Source organism: Metopolophium dirhodum, chromosome 5 (genome assembly GCF_019925205.1).
Source record: "Metopolophium dirhodum isolate CAU chromosome 5, ASM1992520v1, whole genome shotgun sequence".
In the NCBI taxonomy this organism is placed as follows: domain Eukaryota; kingdom Metazoa; phylum Arthropoda; class Insecta; order Hemiptera; family Aphididae; genus Metopolophium; species Metopolophium dirhodum.
Genome location: NC_083564.1, coordinates 24,099,144 through 24,115,436, shown reverse-complemented (window position 1 = coordinate 24,115,436; position 16,293 = coordinate 24,099,144). Strand labels below are relative to the sequence as shown.

At 35.5% G+C, this 16,293-nt stretch overlaps 1 protein-coding gene across 2 annotated transcripts; it reads left to right on the top strand.

The window, feature by feature from the left end:
- The first annotated feature begins 552 nt into the window (after positions 1–552).
- On the top strand, positions 553–15,975 carry LOC132944754 (SKI family transcriptional corepressor 2). Of its 2 annotated transcripts, none has more exons than XM_061014239.1 (3): positions 553–908; positions 11,384–11,504; positions 13,401–15,975. In XM_061014239.1, the coding sequence occupies exons 2-3, from the start codon at positions 11,388–11,390 to the stop codon at positions 14,721–14,723; spliced, it is 1,440 nt and encodes a 479-aa protein (XP_060870222.1). In that variant the 5' UTR covers positions 553–908; positions 11,384–11,387; the 3' UTR covers positions 14,724–15,975. The 2 variants fall into 2 exon arrangements, with proteins under 2 accessions (XP_060870222.1, XP_060870221.1); XM_061014238.1 differs by having other exon boundaries at positions 13,377–15,975.
- The last annotated feature ends 318 nt before the right edge of the window (positions 15,976–16,293 follow it).

The following is a 16,293-nucleotide window of genomic DNA, read 5'->3' as shown; positions in this document are numbered from 1 at the left end:
GTATTTTTATAATAACAAAATAACAAAAATTGTTTTTCCAAAATGTTTGTCTGATGACTTACAATAGTTAATACATTCATATTTATTATAATAATATTGTTATAGGTACAATATAGTTGTAGTACATAATATATTAATATTATAGTAGGTACTAGTACCTATACACGATGTTTCTTGGGAATTTGACAGTTTAAACCAGTGGTGCTCAACTAGTGTTCAATACGTGGACTCATCACAGGTGATATGCGGTGCTAAAGATTTGCAGAAGTGGAATTAAATGATGGTCCGTGCCAGCTGCCAAGTTTGCAAAATTTGTCCGTGGCTTGAGTAGAGTGCCACATCTGGGGTCAGGACGGAAAATCGTCAAAAACCCACCAGATACACCCTGTATAATCGTATGTAAATGTATAATAATATATACATAGATGCGCGGTGTGGTTTTATGAAATGTATTCCGAAATCACCGCTTATAGCGTGAGGGGTGGCGGCGATAGGGTGGGAGGGGTTGGTGCGATTCACTCGGCCCCGTGGACTGCAGAGGAGTAAGTACGCGCGCACTATACACAGATACAGCGTGTCGGGGTGGCGGTGTCGACGCGGTATTTAAGGACCACCCGCCAAAGGGTCGGCCGGGCAGGACCGCGCGTGGCAAATCGCTCCGGCCTCAGCCATTGGCCCGAGTCTGGGTTCGGAGAAAGGACCCGCCCCGGAGACGCTGCCGCCACCGAAGCTTTTCGCCGAACGCGTCGACGGTGTGTAATCAACCCTCGGCCCGCCACCGCGCTGCACTTGCACTGCACCGGAGTATGTTACGCGCGCGCGACGAAGACGACGGCCGCAAACGACCGACGGAAGTCTTAAACAAAAGTCGCCGACTATAGTACGCGCACGACGCTGAATATTTATAGGTAAGTACCTATAACAGTACCTATGTACCGGCTATGTCTGCATCTAAATACTCGCCGGCAGAGTAAATTTATTTTTTCATTTTAACGGTCTGTAGAAAAAAAATTTGAGGTGTTAAAAAATGGTTGTAAATTGATGATTATAGTACCTACTTTTTTTTTTAAACCCAATATCATGGAATCCACATACATCCGGTACATTTCACAGAGACTCTTAAAACACCCCCTGCACAGTGCTGTCAACTGAAGTTCTTGAATCGGTTCTTAAATCCTTTTCAGTTCGACATATACCTATATCTACCGTTTTGAAAAGGGCTTTTCGACAGGTAGGCCCAAATTTCAGGTCACGTGAGCTTTATAATTGGATTGTATACGTTTAATACATTTAAAAATATGCATTTCATTAAATTGTAAAATAAAATAGTTCAAAATAATTCAATCATAATAGAAATAATAATAAATTAATAAAAAATTGGTCCATTTTTCAAAACAGTATTTTTTATTAGTCAGAATTTTTTATTAGAAACATATGTGTCCCAAAAATGAACAAATTTTAACAAAGTTAACAAATTAACTGGTAAATTCTAGATTATTTAAAGTGTATTTTTATTCTATTTTTGTTTGTGCTTGTTAGCGAAGTTGTCTATTACACTAGTTACTACCTATGTGATTCTCAAGTGTCATTAGTCATTAGTTATTGCATAGGAAAGCACAGACTTTTTATAGCAGGGCATGCAAAAATATTTTTAAATCTACCTAGCTTAATACAAAAAAAAAACTCCTCAATAACTCTTAATATATAATAAGTCGTATCTCAATGCAAATACGAATCTAAATTCCCCTCAAAAAAATGAAGTATGAGTATCAATACTGATGCTTGATGGAGTGTATCTATATTTGAAATATACAATTTTAAAATTTGAGGATGTGAGGTTGTGTTACGTTATAATATTGATAAAAGTTGTAACAAGCTGCTTAAGCTTTGAGTTTTTGTCATAAGAATAAAGATATAGGTTAGGTAGGTATACTGACTCAAGAATGTGCAACTTGTACAAATATCGGGATAAAACAATGATAGATAGTTTATTACTATGTATTCCACTAAATCTTTAATAGCTATTTGTTTTAGAAAATTAAATTAAATATTTTTGATAGTATAGGAATATTTTGTGGACAATATTTGGTGAGTAAAATCAGAACTTGAACTGTGTTTACACTTAATAGGTAGTAAAATCAACTGCTTAATTACTAATTTTTCTGAAATTCTGTGGTCATTATGTAGGTATATATAGTGTTAATGTATAGATTTTATACTTACAAATTTCTCTTGAGCTTTAACATAATGTGGTATAAAATATTAAGTTTCTATAAAATTATCTTCAATTGCTGTTAACCGACTATTGTCTATCAACATTAAACACCTCGCTTGTAAATCATAGGTTTACGATAAAGTATCAGATTTTTAATTAATCAACATCGATTTTTTTTAAAAAAATCTAAATATTTTCAACAGTGTATAGTTTTAAATTTTAATGGTAAATATAGTGATTGGGAGATGTGATTTTTTGTGTTCGTCCATCACGCGTGCAACATGGGAATTTAGAAAACGTATCGATTGATCTATTCAAGTGATTAAAATTCTGAAAACAAATTTGAAGTATTTCTCAAAATCTATATTTAAGATCGACTTTCCCACAATTTTGATTTGGTCACCCTATACATCCTTAAATATTTGTATTGAAATGAAGAAATAAAAAAATTGTCATATTTCAATTTCTGAAGAATTTACAATCTAAAAATAAAAAATGTGGAAAATTTGAGACTTAACGATAATTACAAATTAGTTTTAAAAGTTCTTGTCGCTTCGCTTTAACAATCGGTAGTCGGTTCATTGGAAATATAACACGTCTCAATCATAGTCAATCCTTATTAAAGATAGAAAATCCCCTCTTCCAATTCCCTTAAGAAAAAGCATGATAAATTGAAACCTTTTTAGAGGTACCTAACAATTCAAAAATTTAAAACATCTTTTAAATAAAATTAATATAATTCAATGATACTTTAAAAAAGTTTAGGAGGCCTTAATCAATAATATAGACTACGGCCAGGGGCTCGTGCGCAATGCACACTCAGCTGCACACATAATTTTGGCGGCACGCTTGGCTATGGTATAATTTAGTAGCAAATAATGTTAGTAATACGAATAGCTTATACAAAACAAGTTACGATTTAACCAAACTAATTGTATATATATACTAATAAGTATACTTGCACAATTTTAAATAAAATGTAATGTTTTCTTATAATAGGTACCGCTATATATTTGAAATCCATAAATAGTGTACGTATCCTAATGATGAAGGGTGATCGAAGAATGTTATAGTTAAAGAAGGGAATTATTCATCGTAATTTTTAGTAGACGTTGATTTAAATACCCGCGAGTTTTTGTTGGTACCATTATAAAGGTAGCAGAACAACCATAAGAGGCACATATGGTAATATTATATTCAACAATTTTCTTGGTAACTTATTGAGCAGTGTTAGATAACTTCACAGACTTGGTTGGATTTTATTTTCACCAGTAGAGCTTTTTTTTTAATTTGTGCTGTTAACAGCACAACATTATGTTGGTGAAATTATTCCCCCGAGTAAAAGATGTGTTGGATGTATTTCGCATGTGCTTGCTATAGTTGTGCTGCTATAAGTTCTTAATTTTATCAGCGCGGAGCCAGTATTACACGATTTATTTATATTTGTAAATATTTAATCAATAAATTTAACGGACGATAGCCCTTTGAAAATTATATGATTTAAATACATTGTCAATAATTAGAAAGGCAGACATGACGTACGTAATAATACTTGTAGGTTAACTTTACAAAGAAAAAATACAAACAATTTAAGTTTAGAATATTCAAAACATAAATAAGAAATACAATATTAGGTATTTCATAACATCAACATAACATTAAACTTAAATTTATCACGGTTATAGAATCTGAAAAGTCCATTAATTTGGATAGTTTATTAGCTATAAGAGTCAAAAAGAAGAATCTGCACCATAACTCTTATGATTGCAGAGAATAATAAATTGATCATTGATGGTTCTGGAAAAGTATAAGGGAACCCTGATTCCTATTAAACCCATATTGTGAACCATTATTACATAATCAACCACTCATAATAATATGATCAAATTAAATGATAACAGGATCTCATATTTTATTATTGCATAGGTATTATAATAATACCCGACACCTGTAAGCGTTCATATAATAATAAGGGTGATGTTTTCTATGCAACCTGAAAATAGTACGGAAATTAACTTAAAATTTTTAACGCAATACCTAGTTATATAATTTATAATAGTTATTTTTAATTTACCTATTTCAACCAAAGAGTTAATGACATTTAAAGTTTGGGAAATATAGCAACTCAGTATAATATAGCAGCTTGAGTAATCTAAAGTTTGCAAATATTATAATTGGTTTTTTACACGTATCAAATATTATATAAATACCGATAATACCGTAACAATTTTTTGTATTTCTGTACATGTAATGTCATGTATGAATTCGAAAATATTCCAATATTAAAAATCGGTGTAAGAAATTAGCACAAAAAGTACATGTAAAAGTAATTGTTAAATTGAAAAAAAAAACGAACATATATTTATATTTTTTGTTTGATTTCATTTTGGTCACGATACCAACTACAACCACGATTTGACCGATTACAGTGGAAATAAAATTTAACCCGGTAAGGTTTGAGTTATTATGGCGTGAGGTTTAGTTATAAAATATATTTCGATGATTTTCTTAAGTGATTTTATATTAGGTGAAAGTGTCGATGAAATTGACTAGTTTCTTTTGTAATTATTTAAGAGCTGCTGCAGCATACAGGGAACCTCGGTATCAGAAACCAAGGGTGGAATAGTGGTTAATTGCTTATTTTTGTGGTTGCAATGTTTTGAAACTGTTAAATTTTGTTCAAGTTTGGTTGTTTTGTCACTCTACCCCGTATAGTTGGTGATAATAAACCTATACGCGACTTAATAGGAAGGTGTAGTTTAACTTTTAGATTAGTGTGTTTGTATGGTATATGTTTATTAGTATAGAGCAGCTAGTAGGTACCTATAAAAGTATTTACTATTTAGGTAGGTATCTATTTAATGTTAAATGATTGCAAAAACATTTGAACTGTTGATTATCTACATTTAAAAATAAAAATAATTATTTAATTATAATAAAATGTTGTATTATCATCTGCTATAGGATATGACATACTTACTGTATTTTAATTTGCTTTAATGATAAAACACGCACATTTTAGTTTTATAATAAACAATATGAAAGAATTACAATCGATTAGCCCTTGTTTTCTGAATGTAGGTTATTTTATTTCATGTGAAACAAACCATATTGCCTGACATGATAAATCATAAATGTGTATGCATTGAGTGATTTTAATAAAACTACAAATTACCACGCACAGTCGCATAGGTATAGGTAAATGTCGTGAAAATAACGCAAGGCAAGGGATTAATATTTAATTAATAAAACTTCTCCGCACTCGTACTATGTAATCATCGTGTAGGTACCTATATACTACATAAGTTACATACTATTTTGTTTATACAATTAGTTTTAACTCCCTAACCTTCTATTTTTTTGAAAATTAAATTTACTATTGAATCAGATAAGGCAGGGTTGAGTACATCAAAAAAAGAAGATAATTCGTTATTGTATTTTCAATTTTATTTATATATATTAATTTAATATATAAATAAATTGGTCATTTAATTAATAAAATTATTTTCTAACTAATTAAATTATATTTTAAACTTTAATTATTTGATAAAAGTGGGGATACTTGGGGTACGGCATACGGTCTATCATGAGTTAGGAAAATAATTTTTTTGTCTCGCATTCACTGAAAGTTTAGTTTTCGATGGCGGTTGAAACGTTGGAAAGCGACCTTTTTTGGTGGTAAAGCGGGAATCCCCATAATGCCGGGTGGTGAAGTGGAACTTCCCAAAAGTGCCGGGTGGTAAAGTTGAAATGCCCAAAAGTGCTTGACATGCATATCACGCGTATCTCCTGCACAACCAGACACTGAAATCTATACCGTGGTCCTTACAAAACAGAAACTTTTGGTTACATCTTATATTCATATTATCACCTCCTATTGTACGACGCGTAAACATTTTTCTTTCGTTGAATAATCTGGTTGTTGCATAGATCTCTGCCGTGATCGATGAACGCAGAGGCGTGTCAAAAAATAGTACGTGTGGTTTGTGTGGGAAGGCAATTTCAGTCGTGGCGATCCTCGTCTGCACCTCGTGCCGCTACTGAAATAGCTCACTCTCCACCCTTGCTATACATATACTATTGTGAGTTTATCACCTTTCATCAAGTAATGGAAATTTAGTACCTACGTTATTCAATAAAATCATAATAAGTAACTATCAACATTTCGTCTACTTATATATTATATGGAACTAGTTTTATATATAGAACAAGTTAGAATAACAAATACTTTGGTTCGATTTTGACTAGAATAAAAAATTTTAATTCACTATCCTTGTCAACCTATTATATAGTCTTTAATTTTTTTTCATTAATCAGAATATTTGTTTTATTGTTGTGTGCCTACTTGTGAAAACTGAATTACAGAATACACATGTTATTGTTACATTATTGCGCTATTGCATGTTTCACAAACAATATTAATCGATAACGAAAATCGAACCTTTTTCTGCGAAGACAAGCTTAAATTTGGGTACTGTTTTTTTTTAGGAAAAGTTCTATGACTAATCATAATTTTTTAATAATGGACACCTTATAATATCCATTACACAATACTGCACGTGGTAACTGGTAAGTGTAATACGCGAATATTACCTAGAGGATAATATACCTTGGTATAGTTTGTTCTAAATCTTGACACTGCAGCAGTGGGCCCCTCCGGTATGGTTCATCCCCTAGCTGGCGCCTATATATTAAATATTACACTGGCTTGTACAGTTGTGGGTACCTATATATTTACAGCCCAACTTGGCTACTATGTATTGTAGTGCGGATAATATAATCATAAATGTATACATAATATTATTATGTAATACAATTTACCGCTACGAATCGATTATGCGGGGGCGGAAATCGCCTGCCCCCAGATCATCACCTCCGCCACCGCCCCCCTTGGTCTCACAGTTGCGCACACAATGACGATGAATGATAATAATGTGTATATGTTATGAGTCGTTCTACGGTTTATATAATCAATGGTCGTACCTATATGTATATATTATATATAATATGCGCGCTCCTCCGAGATTTATACGTAAACGCACAATCGCATTACGCACAGCCGTCCGACCGTAATTATTATTATTTGGCGCCCGCGAGCTCAGCGATAATATTTTAATAACAATAATAATATATGCATGTACAATATGATTGTAGCTATATAACGATTATATAATGATATTCGGTTAATAATGACGTTTCGGCCGGGCCCGCCGCTGAAATACGATTATATTGTTGTCGGGCGGAAAACGAAATTAAACTCCTCCGCGCGCGGTTTATGTAATAATATCGAAACAGCGTACACATTATAATATTAAATATATTATTATTATTACTATGCGTGCCACCCGATTCTCGCCCGAGTCACCCGCTTATAATACATTATATTATTATTATTGTGCTAATATAAATATTATAACGGTGTAATATGTCCCGCGGCGGGGGCATAATTAAGGGATTATATATTTTATTATGCGTGTTGACGGAGGGAGCACCATTACGACTCGCTCACTGCACATTATAATATAATAAAGTCACTCGAATTTTTTTTATCCCGCGATTGATATGTGTGTACATAATATTTAACATCGTCCAAGTCGTACCTACCCTCTAGAACTTGATTGTGGTGAGATCCGTTTAAATATCGTTATCAAATGCACAACTCGTATCAGTCGCACTAACACTGCGCACATATAAGTGCGACTTATCACTCTCTCGACGACGTGTCATAAAAAAAAACCACCCCTGATAATTACGTGCGTGTTTTTTTTTTAATATTTTATATTCACACTATAGGTATACTTACATATTATCTTAACGGAAACTCTTTAAAATATTTCATGTACTTACTGCAGCCGATGGAATTTTTTCAACGTAATAAATACCCTTGATTTAAAGACGCTTATAATATTAATTAGCCATTAATAATCCCTTCAATTTTGTAATCTGTTGTTTTTACGTAAAATCAATCAGCTATATTGCTGTGTTGTTTTTAAAAATGTTTCACATTTAACTTAAGGATATTTTGTTTTTATCGGTAATTATTTCATATAACATATAAGCATTTTTACAAGACTATTATTTTATAGTATATATTTTTTACTGCTTTATACCTAATTAACTGTTGTATTTATTTTTCTTAAATTTTCTGTGTTTGATTCATTTATATACAGACACAAGCATGCGCGAAAACATTATATACTGCATTTTTAGTCGTCAGTCTATAAAGTATAGAGAAAACTTGGGATTGAAATAAAAACAATGAATACAAATATTGAAATAAAAGTATTGATGATTGTTATTGAGTAGTTTTTAGGTATATGATACAATATTAAGTATGAACAAACATGATCTTGGATTTATCTTTTTACAACTTTTGTGGAAAATGAGAGAAACTATACCTTCCTTGCATTCTAGGAAAGTGGTTTTAATAATTGTACCTGTTTTGGTGTTCTCGCTACTTTTACGATAGATACAAGACAGCCATGTCCTATGTATATAAAAAAAAAAACGAATTTTAAATTAATTTTTTCCTGAATATTTTGTTGTTTTTACATTTATTTTTATAAAAGTTTTATTTATTGTATTTCACTTTGCTTTTACAATATTTGTTAAAATGCGTTAAATTAAAAAAAGAAAATATAAAGGAAGAGAAATACAAATGCAATTTATTATTAACCACTCAATATGCATAATATAATGCCAGCGTGTAATATTTAAACATCGCAATTGATTTGTTGTTTACCCGTTTCGCAGAATAGTTATAATATTCAATTTGATCCAACGGTAGGTATGCATAATATATATACATAGTATATACATGTAATGTATAGACACAGCAAATAATAACATTTTATTAAAAACCAGACCTGCGGAGTGAGCGTGTAAGAGAGTGAGAGAGTGGGAGAAAAAATGTAAATTAACATTTCCTTACTATATACCGTATTTGTATGTTGGTAATGCAGGAGTGGTATAGGGGTGGTGAAGAGGAGCTTAACGTTATTATTCTTGTATACTGTTGAAGACACCGCCCCGTGACCGAGGTGGAATGGTATAATAATAATCGTGGCGAATGTTTAAAAATGCATTGAAATTACTATGTTGACGACGACAACAACGACGACGAGGACACGTATTACGTATACCTTATGTAAAATATTATATTTATATATATACAGACAATACAAGTTTAAATAATTTAAGACGTTGCAGTGTATATACCGAGCAAAATTGAACAAGCCCACATAATATTTATGAATACTAAAATACGTATGTAGGGTGATTTTTTTATAACGCGAATTTGTTTTTATTCATTGATATATGTATATCTTGCCAGCTAAATCGTTTTCAAAGTAGTACATTTTTTTACCCTTAACATCGTTAAAAGTTACCTGTACAGTGTACTTGTATAGGTAGTAGGCTGCAATTGCTATGTATACATGGTAATATGTTATGTAGTATCATTGAATAATTGTGCAGTTTAATAAGTAATCGACCCAACTAAAGTAGGTACAATGAATACTTCATGTCACACTAATACGGAAGAAAGTGTTGTAAACTTGTGTGAAATACTTATTTGATAATAATATAGTCGTGTGAGTGTTACGGTCTGAGCCCGATACACTGGTAGACTTTAGGATATGACAAATTTGAAATTTAAGACTCGTCTTGGCAACGTGGCGCGAACCAAACCATCTCGTATTTAAAATTCACATAAACTGTTCTAAATTGAAAAGAAAAAAAAATGTTCTCCTAAATATTATTTAAATGTTTAGACGTATCGACCGGTACCCGCCAAGTTCAAATGGAATTACCCCGTATTTTGCGCGCACTCGTACATAATGCAATATAAAATAAAATGTACTAGGTATTACCCATTTGTGCGGGTTTTTTTGTTAATTTTAATTAGAACGAACCCACCGGCGCCGCTGTTTATATATATATATATATATAATATTATGAACCTACGTTACACTATACTTAAATAAAAGCTTAATACTCACCCCCTCGCCGCAGCCGATTGGCGCTGCCGCACATATATATATATATATACACGCGCGCGAGGACCCATTGCACTCTGGACGCGGAAAAACGTTTCTCTCTTTCGCAGAAATGTAACGAGTAATTATCGACGGATTACGCGGGTACACCCCCACCGGAGTCAGATTAACCCTCTGCAACCAGGTCGCATACATATACGTATATATATATATATATATATATTATATTGTATAACCGTTTCCCCTTGGCGCCCACTCCAAACAACACACCCTCCGCCGCCGTTGAATGGCACTCGTCAAAACCCGGTGTAGTGCGCTCCTCGTCGTCTTCCCGCTCTTCCGCTCCCGCGTTCTCACTGTCGGCGCACAGCAAATCGGCTCTCGTTTAATTAATTTCGCCTTTTCGGTTTTCCACGCACTAATGATTTCGAGTACACACAACACGCTCGTAATAATAATAATATGGTCGTCGGTGCCGAAAGAGTTCGATTAAGACGGCGCGGCGGTGCACCGTGCCCGGGAAATGGACTCGCACTGTATTTATAAATTATACAAACCCTCCGCCACGAGGACGAAACGCGACGAAATTCGCCTCCGGGTCCTTACACATAGATTACTATATACTGTATACACTCAGTACTGTTTTTCATTTATCTATTCTTTCCCGCCTGTTTCCGTTTATTCAAGACGAATAGGAACGTATTGGTATATATACTTGGTATGTACAACTAATGGCTAATATTCAAGTGATAATAAATAATGACAATAATAATAGATATAAAACGGTCATAATATTATTTGCACGTAGGTACTGCACGCAGGAAATATGTGCAGGGCGAATGTTGACACGCGCGATTTTCACGAACGTCTGCAGTGACGGATGTGGAGACTTGTAAATTTTATTTTTCGTAAATAATAGTATGACAACTAAGAATTTTTAATACATCCCTCGTGATCGATAATATCAAAACCCACCTACGCGATAATAACATAAATTATAAACGCTGCAAAAGCGAAGCAAATATTTTAAGCTCTCCGGGTTTTATTGTGCGTTTGCTAAAAAAAATGCAATTTGTTTACGCTATGTTTTTTTGATCAGTCACATAACCATAAATAACAACAATAATAATATATATTATTTGTCTTATTTGTTTCGTAATTGTTTGTGCAGTAAAATGACGTTAGCGAAAATGGATCAGAGGTTCCAGTTGATCAGTCATCACAGGGATGACAAACAGACCGAACCACCAAGAGCGCTCAATCCGGTGATCAATAATTCTAAACCGAACAAAGTAAGCTCAGAAATTGTAAAAATATCAGGTTCAACCGTTTTTTTTGTTTCGTTCGATTGGTTTTTAAATGTTCGATTGAGTTGAATCTTGATATTATCTTCAATGTCGTTATAAACTATGCGTTTTCAAATGTTTTTTTGTCCATTACTCGTGAACGATTCGATTTATAATTATAAGCAAATCAACGCCTGGGATAGAGTTAAATAAAAATATTTAATGGTTTTTATAGTTAACAATAACAAAACATTAATTGTATATACTCGCGTGATGAAGTGGATTTATCAGGATAATTCTGTAGTGTTAAGGTTGTATATAGAACAAGAAGGCAAATAGTTTCTTTAGGGTTATTGTATTATATTTATTTAGAAGTCATCAAGTGGCGTGGATAAATAGTCGGAGGGAGCGTGGCGACCTTTTAATAGGGGAATTGTCGTTCCGGTCGGGAGGCTTACAAGTTTACGATGCGAGTAAATGACAATAGCTTTAGCCTTAAAAATAAAATAAAAAATGACAAAACGTTATTTTTATTTGTTTGCTTTAAACACTTAAAAGGCGAACTGAATCGACGAAATTAAATTTGCAAAGACGTCGTTCCGCTGACAGATATCTAACGGGTATTATTACCGATCAACTTGAAATAAACAAATAATTTAATTTATGTTTCGCCTTACGCAGTTCTATTTATTATTCTGACCAAATTCCGCAGAGGTGTTATAGAATAATATAATAATATAGACACATTGTAAAATTGTGTCAAGAAATAATTCGATTTTGTAAAATGTCGGAATCAATGAAATACAAACGCAATTGGATTTATATATATTTTTTTACCGGTAGCCCGATTAACTCGAATTTCTGTCTGAGCCCGCTGTGAATTTAAAAACCAACAATACCCTATATGATATGTGCATGGGCGTTCTGTTTATTTTTGGCACAGGGTGCAAAATTAGTTAGGCCGTATATTTTTTTTTTAACTTATCAAAATTAGGAAAGAGTTTTATAAAACACAATAAGAGTTAAATTTAAGAATAGGCCCGGTAGTGATAATCTTGGACCTGATCATAAATACGAATGGGGCTAAAAAATACTTGATTTCGGCGCTGTCCATTACCGCAAAAACACGACACAATACCGCACAAAATGCATAACCCAATATCGCACACAAAAATAGTATGATACCGCACACAAAATTAGTACTATACAGCACAAACTTATTAAAACCTGCAATACAAATTGAAATATAAAAATATTACATAGAATTAAATTTAAATACCAATAAATCAATATACACAATTTGTATGTATTTAATATTTATAATATTTTTCAAGTGCTATTGTAACAATATATCAGGAGCCTAGCATTAAATGTTCACGCTTTTTTACCCAACGAATAAAATTTTATTGATATTTATAGAAAAAAAAACTAAAAAAATTGAAAACTGACAATGTCCGTAAACAGCTCAAAAAGAGTAAATATATTTTCAAAATGCTATGGTGTATAGAAAATGGAAATGTAAAATACACGACTAAATTTGTGTGCGGTAATGGGATATCCAATATTTTAAAAACGGTGTGTGGTTGTGTCGTATGCGTATTTTGCACTTTTGTGCGGTAATGGGATCCTGATAACTCCATGGACCATTCCGCCCCTGTATATAGATATATGGCCAATGTGTATTATGATTTATGATATTAATGTACAATACATTTTGACATAAGTATATAATTGTGTAATCGATTAATTTGAGTAATTGGGGGCATAAAATCAGTATACTATATATACGTACGGCGTACTACCTATAAGCGTCAGAATAATAATAATTGTATGACAGTGGCGCGGCGCGGCGCGAATGCGGGCAAAGCACCTGAGCAGGTTCTGTTTTGTCTGTCCAACCAGGTGGGCACGGTGATCCTGTACGGGGTGCCGATCGTCTCGCTGCAGATGGACAACCAGGAGCGGCTGTGCCTGGCGCAGATCAGCAACACGCTGCTGCATCGGTTCAGCTACAACGAGATCCACAACCGGCGCGTGGCGCTGGGTATCACGTGCGTGCAGTGCACGCCGGTTCAGCTGGAGATGCTGCGCCGGGCGGGCGCTATGCCGGTGTCGTCGCGCCGGTGCGGCATGATCACCAGGCGCGAGGCGGAGCGGCTGTGTAACTCGTTCCTGGGCGACAACACGCCGCCACGGCTGCCCGACGATTTTGCGTTCGCGGTGCACCACGAGTGCGCGTGGGGCTGCCGCGGCTCGTTCCTGCCGTCCCGGTACAACTCGTCGCGGGCCAAGTGCATCCGCTGCGCCGTGTGCGGTCTATTCTTCTCGCCCAACAAGTTCATATTCCACTCGCACCGCACCGGCGCCGGGGCCAGGTACGTGCAACCGGACGCGGCCAACTTCAACTCGTGGCGCCGGCACATGAAGCTCAGCGACGACCCGCCCGACCACGTAGTGCACGCGTGGGAGGACGTCAAGGCCATGTTCAACGGCGGCACACGCAAACGGGCCGTGTCCAGGCCGTCGCCGCCGTCACTCATGCAGCAACAGCACCAACAGCAACAGCCGTCGTCCCAACCGTTGCTACCGCCGCCGTCGCACTCGCGACAGCAGTCGTCGGCTTCGTCGTCGCCGCCGTCGTCGTCTTCGTCGGCCGCAGCCGCCGCGGTAATCGTGCAAATGCCTCAGCCCGTGCTCCAGTCGGTGGGTCACCTGCACCACCATCAGCACCACCAACACCACCAACACCGGTCGCCGGAGCTGCAGCAAAAGAAATCGGCGCCGGCTCCGCCGGTACAGGTGCCGTCCATGCCACTACACCAGGCCATGGTTGATTACGTGTGGCAACAGCGAGCCAACCCGTTCGCTGTGGCCGCGGCTGCTGCGGCCGCGTATTCCGCAGGCGGCGGTCTGCCCTGTTGGCTGCCCAAACTCGAGCTGGACCCGCACCATCACAACGCCCTGGTCAACCGGAGCGCCGTCGCGGCCGATTATTCTTCCGCGTTCAGACCCGTGTACCCGGTTACCGTGGCCGCGGCCGCTGCTGCCGCCGCCGCAGCCGCCGCCGTTTCGTCCAAGTCGGGCGACGGCGATGATGATGACGTCGACGACGACGAAGCCGGCGGTGGTTGTTGCGTGGATGACATGGACGACATGGACGACGATGACGACGACGACGACGATGAAATAGACATCGAAACGTGTCCCGACGAAAGGAACACGTAAGACCGACAGACGGCTGTTTATTGATTTTTTGATTTATTTTTTTTATGAGTACTCATTATAGTTATATACAGTGTGTTTATTATGCGATATGTACGCGATATAATTAATTATCGACGAGTGCAGGTATCGTCCAGTGGCGTCTAATTATTATAGTATGCAAATTGCAAGTGGGCGAATTTCAAAACCTATAAAACCTGTTTTCGTTTTTTACGTCGCATCTCATATTATGCAATATCACCAGATAGGGTATCTTACAAAAATGAAAAAATCGTTAATCGTTATAATTTCGGCAAACCCGGGGGGACTCGCTGTGCAAAAGGTAAGATTGACCATAATATTATATATTCGTGATATCGATACATACTTGGGGGTGCAAAAACTTTGGTGTGCCGTAGGTTGGAGACCCCTGACGTAGATTATTTGCTGGCCTAAAGTATTCTATTAATATATAGGTAGGACGTATATCATTGTTTATTTTTTAACGAAAGTTTATACGAACACGTATAATATTATGTTGTATGCACAATAGAAAGTGACTTGTCCCTTCTTGGACGCCATAATGTGTTTTAACGTATATGTTTTTCATCGTAGAAGGTACCGGATGAAGCCTATGATAATATTACATAATTTAATGAATTTATATCTTATTTGTACATCGTTTATATTTCACCTTCTACAAAATACATATACATAATGATATGTAATAAGTCGCGACGCACCTAACCACTTCTGTTTTGTCAAAATTACAGGAGCTCTGCTGAATAGCTATTTGTATAAATTATTATTTGTATACATTATTATGATAACAATACGCGTTGTGTATTATATACGTCATGCTACAGTGGGACTTGGTTAACTTGAACTTTCTTTAACTCGAAATCGTCGATATCTCGAACTTTTTTCCCCGGTCCCTAAAAATGTGCAGTATTATCCTTGGATAATTACTCGAGTTCTTGAATAACTCGAACTTTCTGGCCGGTCTCTTCAACTTTGAGTTAACCACTTTCGACTGTATTATTATGTTATGTTAACTTCGTTTATAATATTATTAAACCGCCGCTTTGGTGGCCGACGACGGTATATATACGCTGTAGACTGTAGAGTACCTAATAACATTATTGAACTTTTTAATCGGCACATTACAATATTATATATTATATTATATTATATTATTGTCTATTGTTTATGTAAACATTTCGATGTCTATTTGTTAAACTTGAGTGATTGTTGAAACGTACGTTTGATTCCCCTCCCCCTTTTTATTCTATACATAATATTATATAGTATATACATAATGAATAATGATATTATAATACAATATATAATGATAAAAAAAAACAAAAAAATAAATAGTTGTTTTTATTTGTACACTCGCTTTAATATACCTATCCACTACTAATAATACTGTCGTTATTGTCGTGTATTTTTTTTTTTATACGCTCGCATAAAAAATACGTTGTACGTACAGAGCACGGCTATATATATTATTATGTACATAGCTGTGTCGGGACGCGCGCACGTTATTATTTAAATGAAAACGGCAACCCTCGGGTGGCGATTGGAGTGTAAA

Coding starts and splice junctions, on each gene's coding strand:
- LOC132944754 (XM_061014238.1), top strand. CDS start 11,388: ATGACGTTAGCGAAAATGGATCAGAGGTTCCAGTTGATCAGTCATCAC. Junction 11,505..13,376: donor ATAATTCTAAACCGAACAAA/GTAAGCTCAGAA, acceptor GCACCTGAGCAG/GTTCTGTTTTGTCTGTCCAA.